At 42.9% G+C, this 22,561-nt stretch overlaps 1 protein-coding gene across 3 annotated transcripts; it reads right to left on the bottom strand.

Moving 5' to 3' along the window:
• Nucleotides 1-5,372: 5,372 nt before the first annotated feature.
• PRSS35 (serine protease 35) lies at nucleotides 5,373-16,695 on the bottom strand. 3 transcript variants are annotated; one of them, XM_015858999.2, is made up of 2 exons: nucleotides 16,385-16,695; nucleotides 5,373-11,273 (listed from the first exon to the last, which is right to left on the bottom strand). In XM_015858999.2, exon 2 carries the CDS (start codon nucleotides 11,256-11,258, stop codon nucleotides 10,017-10,019), a length of 1,242 nt encoding a protein of 413 aa, XP_015714485.1. In that variant the 5' UTR covers nucleotides 11,259-11,273; nucleotides 16,385-16,695; the 3' UTR covers nucleotides 5,373-10,016. The 3 variants fall into 3 exon arrangements, with proteins under 3 accessions (XP_015714485.1, XP_032299460.1, XP_015714488.1); XM_032443569.1 differs by lacking the exon at nucleotides 16,385-16,695 and adding an exon at nucleotides 15,787-15,890 and having other exon boundaries at nucleotides 5,378-11,273; XM_015859002.2 differs by lacking the exon at nucleotides 16,385-16,695 and adding an exon at nucleotides 15,405-15,506 and having other exon boundaries at nucleotides 5,378-11,273.
• Between the last annotated feature and the right edge of the window lie 5,866 nt (nucleotides 16,696-22,561).

Here is a 22,561-nt window from a genome sequence, read left to right on the forward strand (position 1 = left end):
AAATATGGAGAAGTTAATAATACTGAGACCATGCTGTATAATTAAAATAGTCACACTGTATAAGTGCTAGTTCAGGCACTGGAGAATCTTTGAACTTACTTATCCCTTCTGAACCTTGGTACAGACCAGCTGCTGTTGCTCATGTGACCTCAGACTCACTGAGGTTTTCATATTTCATAAACTTATGTGAAATGAAGTTGAGATCGTGATTTGGCTAATCCTGCATTCAACTGGCTTTTAAAATTATTATTATTTTCTCAAATTTCCTTTTATATGTTAAGCTCCAACATATGCAGATGAAATCATAATCTTATTACCGTGGTGCTCCATAAAGATTTGAGCAAGGGTTGCTTTAAATTTCTGAAAAAAGATACCATTAAAAAATATGGTTCTTTCCAAATATAAATAAATTACATAATGGTGGCAAGAGCTTCACTTTTTATTTCAACATTTAAAATTATAAGTAGCAATAATAATGCATGTGCACTTCTGGTATATATCTTACACCTATGCCATTAGTGTAGTGAAATCTGCTCTAGAGAACTTCTGCACTGCTCTGTCTACACACAGCATGGTATTTTGCATCCATGTTTTCTGTAGGGTTTCAGGATCCTGGCAAAAATTTTTTGTTACAAAGCAGCTTGTGCATCTGCTGAAATATTTTGCTTCTTTAGATGTTCATTGTTGACAATCAGGATTGATTCTAATCTTACTCTATTATTTAGTCTGGTTTGGGTATTTTTGGGGGGAACTTACTTTCTTAACCAACAACCATTAAGGACTGGATGTGGGTTGTTTGGGCTTTTAACAGCTTCTTTATAAACCTCAAAGAATTTGCTAACATATCACAAACTTTAGATAAGTATATACTGAAGAATGGTCTACTAGAAGGGGGAGTATACTGGGGGGGTGTGGGGGGGAGAAGGAGGAGGGGTATAAGAAGGGGACAGACTGTTTAGTAGGGTCTGTTGTGTTAAGACAAGGGGAAATCCTTTTGAACTAAAAGAGGGGAGATTTAGACTGAATATATGGAAGAATTCATTTACAAGGAGAGTAGTGAGGCACTGGAACAGGTTTCCCAGAGAGGTGATGGATGCCCTGTCCGTGGAGACATCCAAGGTCGAACTGAATGGGGCTTTGAGCAGCCTGATCTAGCTGTAGGTGTCCCTGTTCACTGCGGGGCAGTTAGACTAGATGACTTTTAAGGGTCCCATCCAACTCAAACAATTCTCTGGTTCTATGAAATGGTCTGTATGTCTCTCAAGTGTAAATTGCTGAGGCACAGAGAGCTGTGAGCCTTGGGAGCTGCAGTGATGCCTGTGGTGGGATGTGCTTCACTGATGGTTTCTGCTAGCAAGGAAAATCCTCCAGCTCAAACCTGCAGTGCTGCCTTTGCTCCTTTAGAGATCCACTCTTAGATATTAAAGAAAGCACCTTACACCAGCACCAGATTGCAGGTGGTTGGCCCAGAAATCTGGAATGAAGTGGCCAGGCTGGCACAGGAGTTGTTTTGAAGTTTAGTCTGTGTGAAGGGCCCATGGTGGATATGCTGCTTTGCTGCTGCAAACTGAGCTGTATAAAGGGATGACAGTTACCCTGTAGGTCACTGTACATACTCCTGAAACAGGAAAGCTTTATCCCTTCAATAGAGCTGGGATCATTTTGCAAATGAAACACAGGGAAATACTGCAGATAAAACATAGCTACACTACCTACAGGTGGGATTTCCTGGTTTAATCCCAGATTAGCACTGCCAAGCTGCTCAGCTGCATGAGGATGTGAGTTGCTGTTATGGCACCAGTCTGGAACAGCAGCTGGGAGAAGCCTCACCCACACCCACACACAGTTCAGATGTGCGGGAAGTGGCTGGGTGTGGGAGACCAGCAAGCAACAGCCCCAGGCACCCCACTAGGACCTGCATCTCCTGCAGCTGTGCAAGCCATTTGCAGCCCAGTTAGGTTAATCATACTAAGAGCATCAAATTGTTCTGATTTTTTCTGTCAAAGAAATGAGGGAAATTCAGTAAAGCTTCACTGGGGACCCAGAGGAAGAAGATGTGTCAGGTGATTGAACTCTGCTCTTGCTGCTTGGGTCCAGCTGGTGCCCTGCTTTGTGAATGCTCCAACCTGCTGCACGCTGCATTGGGACAGTCAGGAGCTGACTATAAGTAAGCTTTTAGAAGTGCAAAAGAAAACAGAGAAGAGCTGCTTTGTTAGTCTCTGTGGGAATGGGTAGAGCATGGGAAGTTGCTGTCATTAAATGTAAGAGATGAAAGGGTGCAAGCCTGAGCTGGGAAGGAACATGCAGCTCTGGGTGGCAACTGTTATACTAATGCAGTCCCTGAAGTTCCTCCAAGCTGAAGAGGTTGAGGTTGGAGCTGGCCCCTGTGTGTGTGTGTTTGTTTGTGTAGCACGCTGGGTTTGTACAGCACACCAACCACACTAAAACTGCTTTCAAAGGCAGGACCCTGTAAGGACAGCTCTATCCCCTTAAAGGAGTATTATGCTATTAGTAGCAGCTGTTCTTTGGGGTGTTTTTTAAGGCTGCAGACAGAGTGCTTACCCTCACGTTGATTAATGCCTAGAGGTCAGATTTTATTTAGTCCCAGCTGATAAGGAGAAAGTCAATCAGGAAAATGCAAAGGATGGAGCCCTTCAGTCACATCAGCTGCAGTACTAAACCATAGATCACAGAAGGTAAATTTGCAAGCAGTAAAGTGTGAGATCTAAATTGGACACTAAAAAAACACCTTTTGATGAGTATTGGTTTTCTTTTCACTTTCTTGGTCTGATCCTACAGTTCACAAATGTCTGTTGTGCATTACTCAGTAACATATAAATATGTATAATGTGCAGTGGGTCAAATTTCCCTCTAAGATTCACCACTGTAAGTGCTGCAGTGTTTATTTGGTTACTGGAGCTTAATAAAACAGGCGTTCAGTTTCAGCCCACCATTATTAAAAATGACTTCACACATCCTCCCTGGATACATACAGTGAACTGTTTTTGGAGACACTAATATACTAGAAGGATGAGAAAACTGGGGAGGAACTTAAGAAGACAGAAGAAGAAAAGATAAAGAACAGAGCAGAATGGCTGAGGTGGAAAGGGACCTCTGGGACTGTCTGGTTGAACCCCCACTCCAGCATGGACACCCAGAGCAGGGTGCCCAGGTCCACGTCCAGGTGGGTTTTGAAGTTCTCCAAGGAAGAAACCCCACAGCCTCTGGACAGCTTGTGCCAGTACTCAACCACCTGTGTTGACACAGCACAGAAGTGCTTCAGGGAATCTCCTGTGCTCCAGTATGTTCCCATTTCTCTTGTTCTAGAATTGGGCACCACTGGAAAGAAACTGGCTTCTTCTCTTTGCACCACACCCTCCCTTCAGGTATTTATTGATGAGATCTGCTTGAGCTTCTTCTCCAAGCAAGGAGGAGACAAAAACTCCAGTGTTCATGCTCAGATGCCTCTGCTTATGCTGCCATTCAAGCAAACCATGCCTGAGCCCAAACTTGTGGTGAGCAGCAAGAGTCAAACGCAATGGATCCCTGCCTGGTAGGGATGGGCTGGGATGGAGAAATGTTTGGTATGTTCTAACTAAAGTAAATACAGTTCTTTTCTTAGAGATTACTCTTAATATATATATATATATATGTTTTCCATCATATTAATCATAAATCCCATTGGGGTAACTCTACATCCTCTCTCTCTCTCTTCTTTTTATTAGATTTGTCAGTAGCTTTCTTCTCTGTTCTGCAGTCATTAGCACTGGTTAGACAGTGAGTTAATCATTCAAAAGAAGGCAAAGGAATGGAAAAAACAAGGGTTGCCTTTTACTGTAAGAAAGACAAAGGTCCATTTTTCTCCAATTCCAGAAAGTATTGTGGGTTTTTGCTGCTGATTACAACTTTCTCCTTTCCCTTCTGCACTCTTCCATGTCTGCAGCCATGAAGGTGCCACCAGGGCAAGCCTTCCAGCTGGTATTAAGTGGAGTTGACACTGGAAATTCATCCAGAGTTGGAAATTAATGGGAGGGGAAGGGCTGGAGAGTGCTGTAACTGTAGCTAAAGGGCAGCTGAGTAATTCCTCTGAAAAACTGCCCAATTTGGTTTCATCCAATGTTTTCCAGCATTTTCACATGGAAATGCAGAGCCATAGCAACCACAGTTAATATGGTGTATGCATAACTGCCAAAAAGCACAATCTTTATCAAATGTGGGTTTAGCTTTTGCAGTGCATTTGACCCTCCCTCTTAGATGCAGCTGTGTTAATGTTCAAAGATGTGCTCCAAGTAAGAGGAGTGGGAAGCTCATCAGGGTGCTATTTGTAACCCACCTAAGACATAGTTTCCTCAGTGACTTTGGGGTTTCAATGGCTGATAGTGTTTGCTCAGGTCATTCTAACTCTTGATAAAGATGCTGTGCATTAGAACCATGTCAGGAAAGTGCTCTCATGAGGAACTGGGTTGTGTCAGAACATTTTAGGGATGAGTTGGTATTGGGTAGGATGCCACTGGTCCCTTGGAAATGTGAAACCCATACTATGTCCCAAAATGTGCCCTCCATAGGAGCAACAAAACCCCTGCCAAGGGCCTGCAGAGGACACAGACTTCACCCATGGTTAGGGGCAGAGAAACGTCTCTCAAGGCCATTCTCTGGGGTAGTGGCAGATGGTACAGCCTCAGCAATGGGAAGATTTAGGTACTTTTCCCAGTCACACATGGACCTTGATCCAAGTGAAAAACCCATTGGTCCTATCTGTTCCCATATGGCCATTTCTCCTCTCCTGTACATGGACTCCCAGAGTTGCGTGGGAGCCCCTGTCAGACCCTGTTAAATATTGCTTGTATTGGATGTGGTGGTAATTGCTGCTGTAATCATTTCTAAACTTTCCATTACAACTTTCCCAAACAGCTTTCATTCTTGCCAGAAACCTCTCCTTTTACTGCCAGTGATCAAATTGCCACTGGCTTCAAGGGCACAGAGAGTTATGATAATGCAGAGAGCCAGCACTGTCATATTTTACATATTTCTGACTTGGCCTGCTTCAAAAGCTCTCCAAGGTAGAAAATAGAACAATTGCTAACAGCAGAAACAAGAACTAATTGCTTATTTTAGAATTAATAAGTTGTGGCATAGTTTGTGAGTCATTTCCTTGCTAAGCCATGTTTTTTTTTAATCATCAAAGTTGCTCACAGTGTAATTATCTTGAAGACAGGAGTAGGCAGGGAAAATTTTCCCATAGCAAATTTAAAGAGACATTCATTAGTATCTTGTGAGGCCACGACCAAGAGGATCCAATGAGAATATCTTAAAGGTATTCACAGAACAGATTCAGTTCAGTGACAATGTGGCTGACAAACTGCATCGTGAAGGAGGAAAAGAAAAACAATAGAAAATATTTATTGACGTAGTATGTGCATTGAATAACATCTTAATATACCAAAGGTTTGCATTAGTTTTCCCAAGTGAGCCATCATTTTGTGCAGCTAAGAATTGTATAAAAAGACAGGTTTTTGAAGTCTGCTGTCACACTACATAAAGTTAAGAACATTAAAGAATCATACAAGCCACTTCTTGGGGTTTTTAACTTAAATGCTATATCACACTTAGAGCAAATGATGGTGCAAGCAAAAATGAAGAACAGGGACTCAAACCTGCTGCCAAATCCTTTGAGAATACTATGCAAATTTAAGCATTCGGACTAATAATATTATTTATTTTTTCATTTTGTTCTCAAGTCCAGTAATTTGTCAGTAGAAGTATCTGCAATATGCTGTGCTTTAAAATTAGAATCGGCTGATTAAATCTCTACAAAGACACAAAACAAACTAAAGCTATTTGTAAAAAAATGATTGGCTAGACTTTGTAGACATATGCAACAAGAATGGAACCACCAGTTCAAGTTTGGGATTTCTTTCTCTTTCCAAGAAGGAACAGCCTTTGCAGAAATCCCACCAAAACATCAGGTTTGGAAAGCTTCCCAGGGAAAAGAATTCACTTCCCACTCTGTTGGTGACTCACTGTTCTGGGAGATTCTGACCCTTTGGGCTTTGGGTCTGTTGCTTCCCAAAGACTCCGATTTACTGTGATTTTGTGCAAGGTCTGTAGATGTGGGTTGGCAGCTGCTGCCTGCTTGTGGTCCCTGCCAAAGCCTTAGCCCTCTCAGCCCTTTCCTCACGGCTTGAGGCTGGGAAGAAGAGCCTCAGGCTCGGTAGTGGAAGGAGTCTGCCTATGTGACTTATGATTTTTACATCTTAATCTATACTGCTATGTCTTTACCAACTGCCTGCTACTGCTTCCAGCAGATCCCACTGCTACCTCACAGCCATTTCATCTGTTACTCTCCACACTTTCTTTACTCCTTGCATACCACGCCATCTCCTTCCTGAAATATCAGCTTCTTTTGCTCCCTCTTTCTGTTGCCACTGCTGCCAGCTTCAAGCTGGTCCCTTACCAGCAGACTGGGAGGAATGCCCCACAATGCCTCTCTCTCTCTCACATGAATTATTATTATATGGAGCCATATTCTGGGCTGATTCAGACTCTGCGCAGACTCATAAATCTGCAGAATTTGGATGGTAAGTTATAAACTGACTCCAGGGGTTTCTTTAAGTAATTTTTAAATCATCAGACACTCTATTCCTCATATAACAGAAACAATCTTGTGTTTTCCTTATGTAAGATAATACAAACTTAATTTTTCACATCATAGATAACCCCCTTGACTTCCATGGCACTTCTCATAGCCCCAGACTACACGTGCACAATTGCTTTGCAGAACCTGGACTGGGTGTATTAATGGCTTAGACATGAGATGTACCCTTGGCCTGGGGAAAGCTTGTTTGTTAACTTGACAATCTGCCAATAGCCCTTTAGAAGAAAATTTGTCTGAATTTATGGGCTTTTTGTTTGTTTTTTCCTAAAGCCAAGAATACAGCTAAATATCAGCTCTTATGAAAAATCATTAGTACCAAGGATAACAAACAATACCCACTCCAGTACTACAAAGAGGGAAAAATTATTTGGGAAAACACTGTTCCCAAAGGGAATATTATTCCAAACACTGTTCCCTTCTATTCTGGGAAGCCAGCCTTGACTCCTGTGCACTACCCTGCTCACAAGGAACACCCTCTCCTGCACTTCTTCATAGATAGCAAGATGCCAACTAATGCAATCTGAAGGAAACCTGAAGCTCAGAAGTCCTTGAGCCACTTGTAGTGGTGGGTAACTGTAGCTCTGTGCAGTGCATTGGCCAGTGCATAAATACTTGATTTATGAACTATTCAGGAAACAGTAACAATGCCTACCACAAAACATTTCCTTCTTTATTTGGGTAAGTGGCAGATCTAAATATTGCGTGGCATTAACATTTTGTCCATTCATGTTTGCTTGGCCTGACAAAACAGCACATGCTTTCCAAACCTATATATTTGCATGTCTGTGCATGGGCACAGAAGCTTGGTGAGGCACCAAGGGCAGATTATTGTTAAAAAAAAGACCATCTGAAAGCTGACAACAACATTTTTCATTTTTTCCTTGTCCCCAGTTCCCAAACTAATGAAGAAATAATGCCATTTCTTTTCTTAATGAGCACATCTAAGGAATGCTTCCTAAAATAAGGAATGTACAATGTTACCTTACTGTGATCACTTTTGAACCCAAATCAAGAATGAATCCTTGGAGGCATTCAAGGCCAGACTGGATGTGGCTCTGGACAGCCTGGTCCAGTGGCTGGCAGCCCTGCCCACGGCATGGAGGTTGAAACTAGGTGATCTTTAAGGTCCTTTTCAACCCAGGCCATTCTATAAGGATGGAGTTGCATCAAAATCCATGGAACTATGCTGACTTCTATTGATCAGCAATGCAGTACCTCAATTGTTACCACAGCTATAGAAAAAGGCACTTAGGAAAAATATTACAGAACTGCCTAAAGCATATTACAGGCCAGATGCATAGAGCAAGAGCATTAAAAACTGGACTGAGGGGATTTAAAATTAGTCAGTGAAGGCATATATCTTAATTAAGACATTAGCAACAACGACAACAATAATTAACTTTTAAATTACTTAGACATAAATTTCTAAACTTTAACAATTATTATTGGGTTGTTGGGGTTTTATTGCTGTTTGTTTGTTTTACAAGCAATCACAAAAGTCTTTTAAAAAAAAAGTTTAATGTTGCCTGAAATGGCTGAAGTTGAAAGAAATATTTTCCCTTAAAGTGAGATAGTTCCAATTAGTGGAATGTTGTAATAGTTAAGGTATGGAAACAAGTGTTAAATTTTTTATGCTTTGGCAATAATATGACAAAATTGCCTGCACATTCAAAGTGTCAGGTTTTAGGTTTTCAATCATCTACAGAAAAAGTGAGTTATTAAAAAGGATCGTATTTCACTGAAAAATGTTAAAAGCATATTTCAAATATACCAACAAATGAATAATATTTGAAAATCTTTTATACTTTTTCCTTCTGTGTGGGAAGAAAAAGGATTTTGGTCAGCACAAACTTATCAAAAAATGGAAGATTTCAATGTTGAATAATTAGGAATGTAATTAAATTAAGTGGATGTGATCTGAAGTACACACAGCATACTTTTATGTTAATTAGATTAACATAGCACCATAACAACCCTGTGCTCTTCAAGATCTTGATACAAAAAAAACCAACATGATTAAGACTTGCATGGCAATTAACAGCAACCCATCTTTAGAAAGGCAATTCATGTATAGAAGCATGTAGAAGTCAAGCTCACTCTGTGTTTTCATTAACTCTGTGGTTCAGCAAACACATTGTACCACATGATTTGATAACTACTGCTGCTACATAGCGTGATATCTTTCATAGTGCACGGGACAGTTATTCCACCATTCAGAAAGCAGTATCATTTAGTTGGGAGTTTTTTTGTTTTTTTGTGTTTTTTTTTTAATTTCACCCTAGAACTCAAGTTGAGGTGGAGCCTCAACATGATGTGATTAAAACTACTCACTTTGTAAAACTAAAGGCAAGGAAATACTGCTTTCCAACTCCCAGCCTAATACCCCGGGCATTCTACCTATGAAGCTGAATTCTTATAAAGTAATTTTAAATGCCTGCGAAAATGGTTAGCACCCAATAAAGCCGTCACCTGTGGCTTTGAGGTGAAGCTCTAAATGATTGTCAAACAGCCACCGCTTTACCTAATGGGAAAGCTAAACATTTGAAAAGAAACTAAAGCTACAGCTCTTTAAACACTAACTAGAAAATAAATCCATATGTTTAAGACTTGTCTAGCTTCTCAAAGAATATTTAAAGGCATTAAGTTACATTCTAAGGTTTCCTCTTCCAAGCATGGAAACTTCTGCTCATTAATTTCTCTTTGTTGTTTTTACTGAGCAATGAAGCAAAACTTGTCTTTTAGGTCTGGTCATCATCTAGAGAAATGTGGGATTTCCATAGGAGCGTTCCTCCAGCAACCAGAGCTTTCCAAAATAACAAGCTTGGACTAGATGGCTGTTTCTGAACACAGAGCTGTGGTCTTTAGAAAATGACAAAAAAAAAGTCTTGGTCTCATGCAATACACATACATTCTGCGCATACAGTAAAGTGATGTATGTGCAACTTGCACTTGTAGAATTGAAACAGAACCCTGAGAAAAGCAAATCCACTGGAAAAAAAAAAAATGTATGGTGTTAAATAATACCAGTTTGAGAAGTTCTAATACTTCCCATGGGGGAAAAAAATGACAAACAATTGTTGCCATTTTTTTTCTGAAGTGAATGAATTTATCAAAATTACAAATATAAATATAGTTTGGGATTTCAAGTGCAGACCTGGAGTTGATTACAATTAAAAACATGTTTTTTGACAATGCTACCCATCCCCCAGCCATTCAGAGACACTCAAGTCACCATAACATTATTTGTGAGCTTTGAGTTTGAAGGCATCCTGATGTGGAACGATGTTCTTTAGGTAGCCGCTGGCAGCAGATTTTCACTCTATCATATTATGGGTGCTTGGCAAGCTGGTGTCAGCTCTCTTCAGCCTTGTGTGCAATTCTCATCGTTCCCGTGTATCCAGAAGCAAATCTGGGCATATTTGAGAGGAGTAATTCTTACCGCTACATTGTAATCCTGCTGTTCCCCATTGACATCCACCCACTGATGGCCCGAGAATACAGCAATGATCTTGCGTTTCCACTTCCTCTTGTTTGGCTCCTTTAGACGAAGATAGACACCAGACCCAGTGGAGCCAGGCTCAGCATCACAGTACTGATAAAAAAGATCATTGGACTCATCAGAAATGCTACAAAACCTGTAGACCAGCTGCCCGGATCGGTCATTGTCAAAGCCTGAGAAGTGGATCATACTGCCAGGCATCATTTTGATGGTTGGGCTGATTCCCAGCTCCATGTATTTCCTTTTGTGGGGTCTCTTGAGCTCAAGAACAGCATAATCATAATCTAGGGCAATATCTCCTGAGAAACCCTTAAACCAGCCTTTTGGGATGTGGGTACTCTTCACTCTGGTCCACTGGAAGGAGGGCTTGCCATCTGAGCTTCCCTGCTTCCTCCCAGATCTCCTCTGCTTTCTCCCACCACCTCGGGACCGTCGCCTTAGACCTGTGGCAATTTCAGGATCTTCTTGGGCCTCAGGGGCTTCTCTCCTACTTCTTTTAGCACCTTTGCGTTTCCTGCCATCACCCCTGGACTTCGTCCTCATCAGACCCACCCTCAGCCTTTTGCTGCCCTTAACATAGTCCTTGCCATCATGCAGACAGTGGGCAGCTGTGAGCACATGCTTTGGGGAAATGAGAATGCCACTGCAGCCAGTGGAGATTTTCACAGCTGTGTTGAAAGGGAAGTTGGTTATAAACCGCTTGTCATAGATGCTGAACCTACTGTCTGTCCCATATATCTGCCTTTTCTTTCTCAAAGATCTATGTGCCGTTGTGTTTCCAGCTGGATCAAGTGTCAGCCCAAGGACATTCACTTCAGTCAGGGTTCGTGTGCCATTTTCAAAGATAGTCTCATAGGATAAAAGATCCTTCAAGTCAGACAAGCTGGGCACTGGCAGTTTCCTTTGACATTCAATTCCACATACGCTATTCAGCTCCAAGTTGGGTTTTGCTTCAAATTTAGGGCTGTCAAGAGAGAAAGTTCTTTTGCTCACAATCTGGGGAACCTTCTTTAAATGCCAGGTAAAATCTTGTTCAGTTCCTATTTCATTAGCAAGACCCAATGCAGGCATGAAAAATACGAACAGCACTAACACGTGCTCCATCTTGTCTGTTTTTTTCTGAAACAAAACAGAGAAGTTTGAAAATACCCTGTTGAAATGCATACAAATATCTTAGTATCTAAAAAAGCATAACCATGCAATATTAGAACTGACATCAGTGGAACAGAATTTAACATTCTGCTCAAAATAGAAGTGCCTTCAAATATTTCCTGCATTGCCTCTGATGCTCCCAGCAGTCCCTAGTTAGGCAGGTGTGACTAGTCAACCAGCATCTACATTGAGCTACCCACTAGACACAGCTACCTACTGGTGAATAGAGCTGAGTTTTACCTTCTTTTCCCTCAGCAACCATAGTAGTCTCAGTCATTCAGCTCAGCCAGCAGCCTGGTTTTATCTATACTGTAGGAATGGAATTATCTTTTAAGATTCTGCTTCTCTACTGGTTAGAAGATACTGGTGATAAGCAGAACGTGGTTGAATATTATTGACATATTTAAAAGTTATCCAGAAGGTGGCATGCAGACAAAGATAAATAAACAAACTGCACCCATGAGATTAATTCCCTTAGGAAACCATACCAATAACAGTCTTTGATGTAATGGCCAAAAATGGTTCTGCTCTACTTATCCAGCTAAGATCCATGAAACTGCATGCTATGGAAAATAGCATTTTTCTAACTGTTTTCCCAGTGAACCTACTTAGAATGCCCTCTTTGCCGAAGTTCTCATTATCTGGAAGTGACAAAAGGAACCATTTTGGCATCTACAGAAGGCAGCCAGTACCATTTTAGACACCTTCCATTGCTGCTGCTCTGAGAAGCAGGGGTCTCCAGCATCTCCTGAGTTGTATCTCCTGCATGCTAGGACCACCAATACCTCCTTCATTTCTTTTGTATAGGCATCTCAGTCACAGAATTTCAAAATCCATGGTTAGAAGGGCAGAAAGCTGAGAGAAGAAGGAGGTGGTTGGTCTAAAGGAGACTCCTGGTTATATGCGCACAGGAATGCCCAGCCAATTAAGAGAGACAAGTCGGCTGACTCATGAAATGCCTTTCACTTGGAGGATCCCACAAAGGCTGCACAAACTGTTCAGTCTGTGTCATATGGTCACATGTGGAAAACCCCACCTAGCTGGGGTGATGCACCACACAAAGAGCTAATACCTCAATTCTGAAGGACAAGAAACTGTATTATTCTCATCAGTAGCTGGGAAACATGCAGAAAGAATATAAAATTGTTAGAAGTTTGTGGCAGAGCCAGAAACTGAATGCAGAAATCTTGATTCTGAGCTCAAAACATTACTGAAAAGACCATTTTTCTCCCTTGGCAGCAGTGATGTCAGTGGCATTAGCCAATTACTGACCAGTGCCATTGGCACTCCATTCTCATATCCTTTATTCCAATTACAGGGAAACCTCAGCAGTGCATGAAGAGCCTATGATTAAACCTTAAAAACCAAGCAATTCAAGGGTATGTATGTGGTTAAGCTTTCTGGTTTACATTATGAGGGCAGTGTAAATCAGGGCAAAGACAACCGCTTTCATTTTCCCGAGCTTTGTTTAGAATAACACAAGTAAAACCATACAGTGAAATAACCTGGTTACAGGCTAGCTAAATATATAGCGTGAAAAAGAAAGGAGCATATGCGCAACATGGGGGGAAAAACAAAGTGTTAGTCTCACTTTAAGAGCAATGCAACAGATCAACAGCTCTTAAAATGTGATGCATCTACACCATACTGACACAGCACTTGGCTGTAAGAGGCAACAGCCATCACTTTTTATCTGACTAAACACTATGGCTCAAACACTGCTTGTTGATTCTGATGCCAAATTCATAGAGCAGCGTTAGAATAATTTCTAATGCTTTTTACCTCAGCCTGCATGGAATGCTGACTTTGAGCTGGGGTTTATTTACCTGGATATACTTAAAACATATTTTACAATACCCTATATATGCTTACCCTGGCTTTAAAGCAGCTTACTAAGGTTTTGGAGATATATGGACTCTTCCAAGACATCTGGAGATTAGAGTGATTCACAGGCCTAAGCTCTGGGGTGTATGTAGTCATACTGAAAAATATTTGAAGATTTTGAAAGCCCAGCAGAGTCATTCCAGTAGCAGGGAAGACACCACTTGGCCATACCAATGTAGGTCACTGGTATAACAGAAATGAGCATATTTAAACATTATTATTTATCTACAGTTTTACTTTCAAGCCCTCCTCTCTCACACTCTCAGCTTGTAGCCACTTGCATCTCGTGGACTTTAAGCCAGGGGCAGTTTCTGTAGTGCGAGTAAAGCTCTGTGGATTTCTCTTCCATAAAGATGTCCAGTCTTTCCTTGAATCCCACAAAATCTTTGACCCACAGAGTTCTGTATCAGGGCGTTCCACTGCTCAACTACATGTTGTATGAGAAAGCATCTCCTTTTCTTCATCTTAAGCTGACCATAGACTAGCATGATTTTATGATAAATCACATTATACTGGACCTGCAAGGAACTTTGCTTTGCATGGAGGCATTCTGCAAGCAAATGGGCAGAGTGCTATGGCTCTCTTTAGCCACTCTTTAAAAAGGAGGAAAAAAACAACAAACACACAACCCTGAGCCTCCTGTTTGAAACACTACACTCAAGTACTCACTAGTTACAAGGAGTCTTGAAAGCCAAGGTTTCCATCAATTATAGTGAAGCGCTTGTTGTTTGTGATGAACTGACTGGACAACTACATTTCAGTAGAACTGGATGAAGTCCAAGCCAAGGAGTTTGATGAAAATGGTAATTCTCGTCATTGCCATTTACAGCCAAGCACTCAGGTTCTGTTTACTAATCAGAACTCTGCTGTTTAAGAAGGCCAGCATCAAGCACAGGCAAAGTGAGCAGTTATATGGCCCAGTACAGGCTGCTGGCATGAGGGAACACAGGGAATTATCTTGCCAGATAGAGGGGATGGAAACAAATTGATGGTCGCAAAGACAGTACTGTAGAGTGAGAGAAAGGGAGAGAGAGCACAGGCTCCAAAATGAGGAGGATGGGCTCAGAGAAGGCCACACGACAGAAGGGAAAAAAAGATTCTCAAAATCTTTGCACCACAGTGTTCTCTGCTCTTCTTCCAAACACAGAGCTCTGCCCCCTCCTTTTCTTTGCTCCTTTCCCATACACATTTTGGGATGGCTTACAATAATTAGAAGCCTTCAGTCAGCTCTGCCTTTATGGCAGGATGAACTGCTTCAGAGAAGAAAGAAAACAGAAACTGGGAAGTAAAGAAGTGTTCTGATCTTATGAATATATTGGAATTCTCCCTCTGATTTCCAATCCCAGCTGATAGCCCAGGAAGGACTCTGTTCAGTGGCATTCCAACACCCATATGTACATGTAAAAGCATTTTCAGCTCTCCTCCAATGTCGAACCTTTTCTGCAATCACAAAGCATATCCATACCCTACCTTTTTAGGATATCCTTTAAACATCTTGTCAGCATGACCTCCAGCAGAATCTACTCCAAAATGCTTCTCTTCAGGCTTGCAGAAACAGAATTTGCCTTTTAGTGTAGCTCAGACACAAGAAAAGTTGTGCCCAGCTGCCTTCCAATGCTGTATTATGGTCTGTTCACAGCAGCCTGAGGAGCCTGAGCCATCTTATTGTATGAAAGTCAGCACTTGCCTAGATTTACATTCAGATTTCAGACCATAAAATAGAAGAAGCTGTAACACTAACCAGCTCCTTAAGTGCTTCTGGCCTTACTCTCGAAGCAGTCTTGGAACTGACAGTTCTCCTTTGACACAGCAAAAGAGAAAGCAGATTATGGAAATCCTGGATGGAAGCACCACCCTAACCCTGACCACCACTGCCCTCTCCACTCCTATGGAGGTGCTCGCCCTATAGAGCGCTGCACTGATTTCATCCTCCGCTCTGACTTATGGAAAAACAAACAACTCACACAACAACCACAGAGTGACTCCTGTTTTTGTTTGTTTGTTTGCTTCCACAAGATTTAAGCTGCCTCAGCATCAACAAGAATGAAATTGGAAGGAGTTTGGAAAGCTCATGTGGACTTATGAGATCACACCGAAAAATAACAGGGAAAAAGGGGGAAAAATAAAAACAAGAGAGAGAGAGAGAGAGAGAGAGAAACACAGGAAAAAAATGAAAGAGAAAAGTAAAATAGGTGATGACGGAACTGGTTTCACCTCGGGTTCAGATTTTCTGTCTCCCGGGCGGGGCAGGAGAACCGCTGGGTGGCGCGCCCGGACAGCGGCACGGCTCGGAGCGCATAGGCACGGCACGGCCCGGATCGGATGAGAGGGGCTCGGCTCCGCACGGCTCAGCTCGAGGGCAAGCGAGGAGGACGAACGCTTCACAGCTTCAGCCGTGTCGGTTGCCCCTCGCCGGGAAGCTCTCCCAGCTGGCAGCCCCGCTCTCCTCCCCGCCGGGACATGGGGAGGGGGGTTGTGGAAGGGATCCTCAGCCCCTCTGTGGCTGCCGGGGTGAGGGGGGCATCCGCAGCGGGGAGGGAGGACGGCGACTGCGTTCGTGTCTTTGCTTTTCATTGCCCACTCCCCTTCTGCTCACCGTTCCGATGCACTAATCGCGCAGAAGCGTGGTGCTTTCTTGGAGGAGTGGGAGGAAGGCTCTAAAGCCCTTCGGCCACCCTCTGTCCCGCTTTCGGGTGTGACTACGGGGCGCCCTGCTTTCTGTGCCCGACCCGAAGGAGCTCCCTCTCTCCTAGTCCTCAAGCTACATACTTGGCACGGCTTTCCGCGATTCCGAGATAAAGCTGTTTCTAGCAGTGACGAATCTGGATAAAATTAGTGTCAGCTCCAAAAGGAGGGCAGGAATGGTAGCACAAACACGGCGGGGGTGAATCAGAACTCAAGGAGAGGTTGTTTTGAAAAACAGAGAGAGGCTCCGGAGCTGCGCGGAGACAAAACCCTTGAAAGCATAAAGCAATGAACGTGTCCCCCTCCGTTGTCCGCGGAGCCGTCTTTGCTTAGAAAGGGGATCAGAGATCTGCGTCACTTTTTGGTCCTATCAAAAAGAAACCCACCAGGACGGCAGGGTTACTCAAAACCCGAGGCACCGACCCCTCCGCTTCGCTTCACAGCGGGCCCGAGGCCACCTGTGCGCCGCGCTGCCCAGCAGAGCCCCCCGACCCCGTTCCTGCGCGTACCTGGCAGCGCCGAGCCCCGGCCGGGGGGCAGCGGCCACATCCACGCAGCGCCGGTGTCCCCGCTCCGCCACCGCCGAGCACCCGCCGCTACTGAGCACGGGGCGGGGGGGAGCCGCCGGGTCTTCCCAGGTGGGGGAGGGGATGGAAAAAAGAAGGGAGGAGGGAGGGGGAGGGCCGAGGGGAACCGAGGCAGAGCCCCTCGGATGGGACGGGATATGGGATGGGATGAAGGGACGGGGCTCTGCCTGCGGGGCGGGGAGTGCATCGCCGTGGGGAGCCGGGGTGACCCGAGCAGAGCTGGGGCGGGAGCGGCTGCTGGGAGAGTAGGGGAAGGCGGGGTCGGGAAGGGGGGGTGGCGGGGCCCCGAGCCGGGAGGGTGCCCTCCCCTGGGGCGCCTCGCTCCGCCCGGACCGCGCTCCTCAGGGGCTCGGAGGCCGGGGAGAAACGTCCCCCTTTCTCCCTTCTCAGAATCACAGAATCGCAGGGGCTGGAAGGGACTTCAAGAGAACACCAAGTTCAATCCCCCTGCTAGTCAGATACCCTGCAATAGTTCACACACGTAGGCATCCAGACGTGTTTTGAACATCTCCGTGGAAGGAGACTCCGCAACCTCACTGGGCAACCTGTTCCAGGGCACTGTCACCCTTACAAGTTCTTCTATATGGGACTTCCTATATAGGAATTTTAGGCCATTACTCCTTGTCCTGTCACTATGCACCACCAAGAGAACCTGGCCTCATCCATTTGCCTCCCACCTCCCTTCATGTATTTGTAAACATTAATCAGATCCCCCCCTCAGTCTTCTTTTCCCCAGGCTGAACAGACCCAGATCCTTCTTTCTAACCCCTTTTTCTGTCTTCCCCTGCCCCAGAGCAGCAAGCTCCCAGGCCCCTGTTGGTTGTAGCCTTGTGTGGAGATGGGGCACTGGAACTTTGATGCCCCTTACCTCACCACTCCCTTTGCGACCTTGGACTGGTGTTTTCTGCTCCATATGTCCTGTTCCAGCGTGGGGACAGTGTGGGCCTTCTGAAGGGACCAGAAGACCCACCTGATGCCCACAGTCCTCTGCCCTACAAGTGCTTCTGAAGCACTCTGGTGCCACATGAAGAAACTCATTTATTAAGGACTTTTGCAAGTGCTTGACTTGAACCATTTCAATGAGCTCATATGCTGAAAACAGCTCCCGCTAGAAGATGTCCTGCTTGGTTTGCCAAAACCAGCAGGAAACATGTGGCATTGCTAGAGATCAAATTGAGATCTCCAGAATGCTATTTCATGTCTCAAGGATAAGAATATCTTTCCTTTCAAAGACTTTACTTTTGAAATCTAGTGGAAATATTATATGAATGGGATGGGAATAAACTATTGGCCATTCTTCATAACGTTCATTTTCTTGCAGTTTTGCTTGTATTGCTGTTTGCCTGTATGACTTCAAACCAAAGTGTAAGGGTAATTATTTATGCACCTGAGAAAATGAGCTGAAGAATTCCCATTTTACTTGGTGAGGAGAGATAGAAATCCACATTATGAGGCAGTTTTGTTTTGCAAGCAATTTCTTGTACTTTCACACTGGATCAGGCCAAACCTTTTTTAGACCAAAAGCCTATTAAAATGTATTAGTGCAGGGCAAGATCATGTGGTATTCCTCTTGAGAGCTTTCCCTACCACCAATATTTCAGGCTCAGAGGTTTTATGAGGAATATGCCATTTCTACGCACTACTACTTTCCCTTAAATCTATGTAGATCTTTAGTGTCCACAGGCAGCTCTGGTGGCAAGTTCCACAGGTCAAAACCCATCTCTGTGTATTGTCAACCTTGCTACTACTAGCTTGCTTACACTCACTTAGAGACACCCTTCACATGCCACATCTAAATGTATGAGTCTTCATCACAAAGACACTGTAGCCACTCTCTCACCCTGAAGGATTCTAGCTAAGTTAGCCGTGTTGTATGTGAAAGTAACTCGTTTTTTCCCATCCTACTTCTGATGCACATGGACAAGAATGTCATCTGAAGGATGATGGGGGCAAACGCTTCTTGGTAGTGGCAAGTAGAAATGAGGAGCAGTGGCCACATGCACTGGTAAGCTGTGTTCATAGCTGCAGCCTGGGAGCTTCAGCTTGACCATCAGAACCAAATACCAGAAGAGTCAAAGGATCATAGAATCCTTAGAGTTGGAAGGGATCTTTAAAGTTCATTTAGTCCAACTCCCCTGCAACTCAACAGTGAACAGGCACAGCTAGATCAGGTTGCCCAGGGCCTAATACAGTCTTACCTTTAAAGTCTCCAGGGATGGGGCATCAACCACACCTCTGGGCAGCCCAGAGTCACGCAGCACTGGCACAAGGTGCACAGAGGTGTTGTGGAGTCACTGTCCTTTGTGGTTTTCAGCCCTCAGCTAGACAGAGCCACAGCCCTGATCCAGAGCTGGCAGTAGTCCTCTGTCAAGTGGCAGCCTGGTCAGGGTGACCTGCAGAGGTCCCTCTCAACCAATATTTCTATCATTTTTTACCTCGAAATGCAGGCAAAGTAGGATTTCTGTGGCAGCACAAAGGTGTTCTCTGCCCTGTCTACTGTTGATTTCCCAGCACCTCCTGGATTTGCATTGCTTTTTTTTGACAGATGTTGAGCACTATGCTGATGTTCCCATGGAACTGCTTCCAAAACTCCAGTACTCTCCCATGAAGCACTCCCCAGATGACCTGCATATTCATTTGTGAAGTAAGGACCACTTTTTCCCCATGTGAACCACTTCACATTTGTCTACATGGAACTCCATCCCCCACTCTATTGCTCAGTTATTCCCTTTCACAAACTTTCCTGCAGTTCTTTGCTTTGTCTTTATTAATTAACCTATATGATTTGGAAGCCTCACCAGACTGTGTGGCCCAACCATTCATCCCTTTTCCAGATCAATTATGAACATTCAGAATAGTGCAGGGTACAACAGGTTGTTGCTAAACTGTCACCCCTACAAAAATTAGTTACTTAATACTCTATTCAATCTCTTATTTTTCAGAAGAGACATGAGGTTTGTTTCATTAAATGAACTCAGGGTAATGGGACCAGTGTGCTCATGTGGTGTCACCCCCTTTCTCACCTCCTTTCTCAATCTGCTATAGGTTAGTTTGTTCTTTCTTGTTTTCCTTTTTAACTTGAAAAATTAGCTAACAAGAATTTTAATAAGCATAACATATATATCTGTTTTCTTTTTTTCTTTTTCATTATTTAACCAGGTTCTTGAATACTCTTTCATTACAAATAATCCATTTCTTGCAATAGTAAGACTATACATTGTGGATAAGTCAGTGTAAATTTAAAGATGTTGGAGGGAGAGAAAAAGTAATTATTGCATTCAAAATGCACCTCAAAATAACTAAAGATTATTAAAAGACATCAAGAATACGTATTTTATAGTAATGATTTTTTAGAAGCGTGCTGCATAATATACATAGTAGGGCTGTACAAATATAATTGTTGGGAAAGTTCCAGCATGCTAATTTTATCCTTCAGAAGTAATTTTACCTCATTAGAAGATTAGTGAGCCCTTTTGGTATTTCTACATGTCCCAAAAATAAGTTTGACATCATACACCAACTGAAAGACATTCACTTGGAACTGAGCTTTGAAAGACTGATGCCTAAGAGAAAAGAGAAAGGGAAAATGAAAAGCAAATAAGTATTAACAACAACAATCTACTGTTTTCTATTGAAGTTTGTCCCTACGGACCTGTGGAGAAAATAAAGCAAGTTTTTACCATCAGATTTTAATTCACTCAAAGAACTGTAATTAGCTGAAAGTAGATAATTCACAAAATGAGCTACGAAATGTTCCCAAATAAGATTCTTTTGGATTTTTAAATTTTATTTTTATTTTTTTGCATGTAGAAATCTGAGATAGGAGCCTCAGCTTTCCATGTGGGCAGCACACACAGGGTGTGGACGCACCAGCTGCATAGACGCTCCCGGAATGCAGTCTGGCCTTACAAGGCTGGACGGATGCATTCTGCTCCCAGGCAGGTTTTGCACATGTATGAATAGTTTTGGATCATAGCAAGAAAATGTCTTATCCAGAATCTCAGGATTTTACTCCATGTAAAGCGCATTATGCCCAAACAGAAAGATAAACCTACCTTCAAAGTAGCTCTTCTGCATAAGAGCTGTGGGGAGAGAAAACAGAGATGCACCTCTGGAAAACAAAACAAAAAGTTGATATATGTCAAAAAAGAATACAGATGTCTGTAACCAAATTAAAAGTTCAATGCACAGTCCCTTGCCATATTCAGTGTGCAGAGATTAAGTCAGTTTTGCTCTCTACCTTTCATTCTGTCACCCCAGTGCTTATGTGTAGATGTATACCTCATTCTAAAACAAGCAATTACTTGGGTAGTGCAGGTAAGCCCATTTCCATCTCCCTTTAAATCTCAAGCTCATCTCAGTACTCTTCCAGTTCAGCAGATACTGTATATTTCAATTCCTTTTTACTTTCCCTGTCCAAAGAAGACTAATTTTTATGAGCTTTAACACTTTTCCGGTCCCCAAACATTACACTCACGATATCCTATTGGCTCATGATGAATGGTTGTGAGATAATTCCTACTGCTTTCAGAACAAAGGGATGTGAAATACAATAGATCTTTCTTACTGGATCAAGAATGGTCTCCATGGCAGTGCCTCTTCTGTGGCAGCTTGTTGCCACAGAAGCCCTTTTGTTATGTGGACCAGTTGGGCTTGGTTATTGTGCTACTCAGAGGTTCCTGTGACACAGTGCTGACCGGTTAGACTAAGACGTTAAATGAAACAGACCTCTGTTAGAGACCCTGGCACTGAGGGCTTGGAAAATGCGCAAGAACTGCAATAAATAACATCATTTTTTAAGACTACACACCGTGAGGATAAAGAAGCATCACTGGCTCAGGAGGATTCTGCATAGACTGATGGACTATCACAGCGCAGGTTGTGAGGTAGTTATTAAATTTAAATTGGGGATAGGTGTACAAGGAATTATGGTGCCAGAACAAGGACATTAACAATGAGTGAAACGTCATCAACAGAAGAACTTACAGATGAAAAAAGAAACAGGAGGAATGTGGGACACAGGGCATCTGCCTGAGACTTCATTTTCACTATGTGAGTCTATTATACAAGAGATTAGGAGGAAAAAAAGAATGAGAAAAAATAACTGTGCCATTTTGAGGTAGTACAAACAGAAAAAAAAAACATTCCATTTCTGAGGTAAAACTATGTCAGCCTCGTGGTCAAATCAAGAGGGTGCTTTCTTCAGAGAAGCAGAAAGAAGAAATAAATGTGGAAATGTAAAAGCATGTGACCCACAGGAAGGAGACTGTGAGTTAAAAGCCCAGCCCCCAAGGGCTAAGTCCTGCCTTCCCTGGTTTTCACTCCCCCCACATCTGCAGCTGAAGAGGAAGCAATACAGACTTGCTCTGAGATTTGTATGGTTAGTAGAAGAGCACAGTTGGCTGTTCAGACATCAATGGTAAAAGAGCAATGCTTAAAATTCTTACCTGATAAGAATCATGGAGATTAAATACATATAGAAAGTGATCGCTTTCCTTGCTGAAAATTTCTACAAGGAGAGATTTTTCTGGAGAACTGTCAGATGGCAAATATTATATTCACCCAATATGATGGCAAGTTGCCGGTAGGTATTATTAGGGGGTGAAAAAATCTAGAAACAAACCAAAGCAAAAAGAAACTAGTATTTTTGTGAGCATACTGCTTTGAAGCAAATGCTTTCCTCCAATTGATATTCCCACTGCACTGGAAAAATACAGTGAATGGTGGATAGTAAACAGAGTACCGTGATACCCATAAATGACATTTTGATGTGAGGAGAAAAGAAGTGAATGTCCAGAGTTTGAGAAGCTTTGGAAAAACACCTGACTTTGCCTGGCTACAGCTGGATATTCATTCCCTCCCTAGGTCTCTAGATTACTATAATGAAAACAGCATACTGCAGAGGAAAATTAATAGAGTGACGTTGACATGTTAGATAAAGTAAGATTTCTATCTACCATCAGCATGGTTGACACAACTGATTAGAAAGGGATTTTAAGGAAATTAAAACTATTGAGGGACACTGTACATAGTATCAGTATTTAAACTGGAAGAAGGTAATTGGAAATGAGACACGTGTCTTAAAAGTTTGAGGACTCA

Source organism: Coturnix japonica, chromosome 3 (assembly GCF_001577835.2).
Source record: "Coturnix japonica isolate 7356 chromosome 3, Coturnix japonica 2.1, whole genome shotgun sequence".
Lineage (NCBI taxonomy): Eukaryota > Metazoa > Chordata > Aves > Galliformes > Phasianidae > Coturnix > Coturnix japonica.

Coding starts and splice junctions, on each gene's coding strand:
- PRSS35 (XM_015858999.2), bottom strand. CDS start 11,258: ATGGAGCACGTGTTAGTGCTGTTCGTATTTTTCATGCCTGCATTGGGT.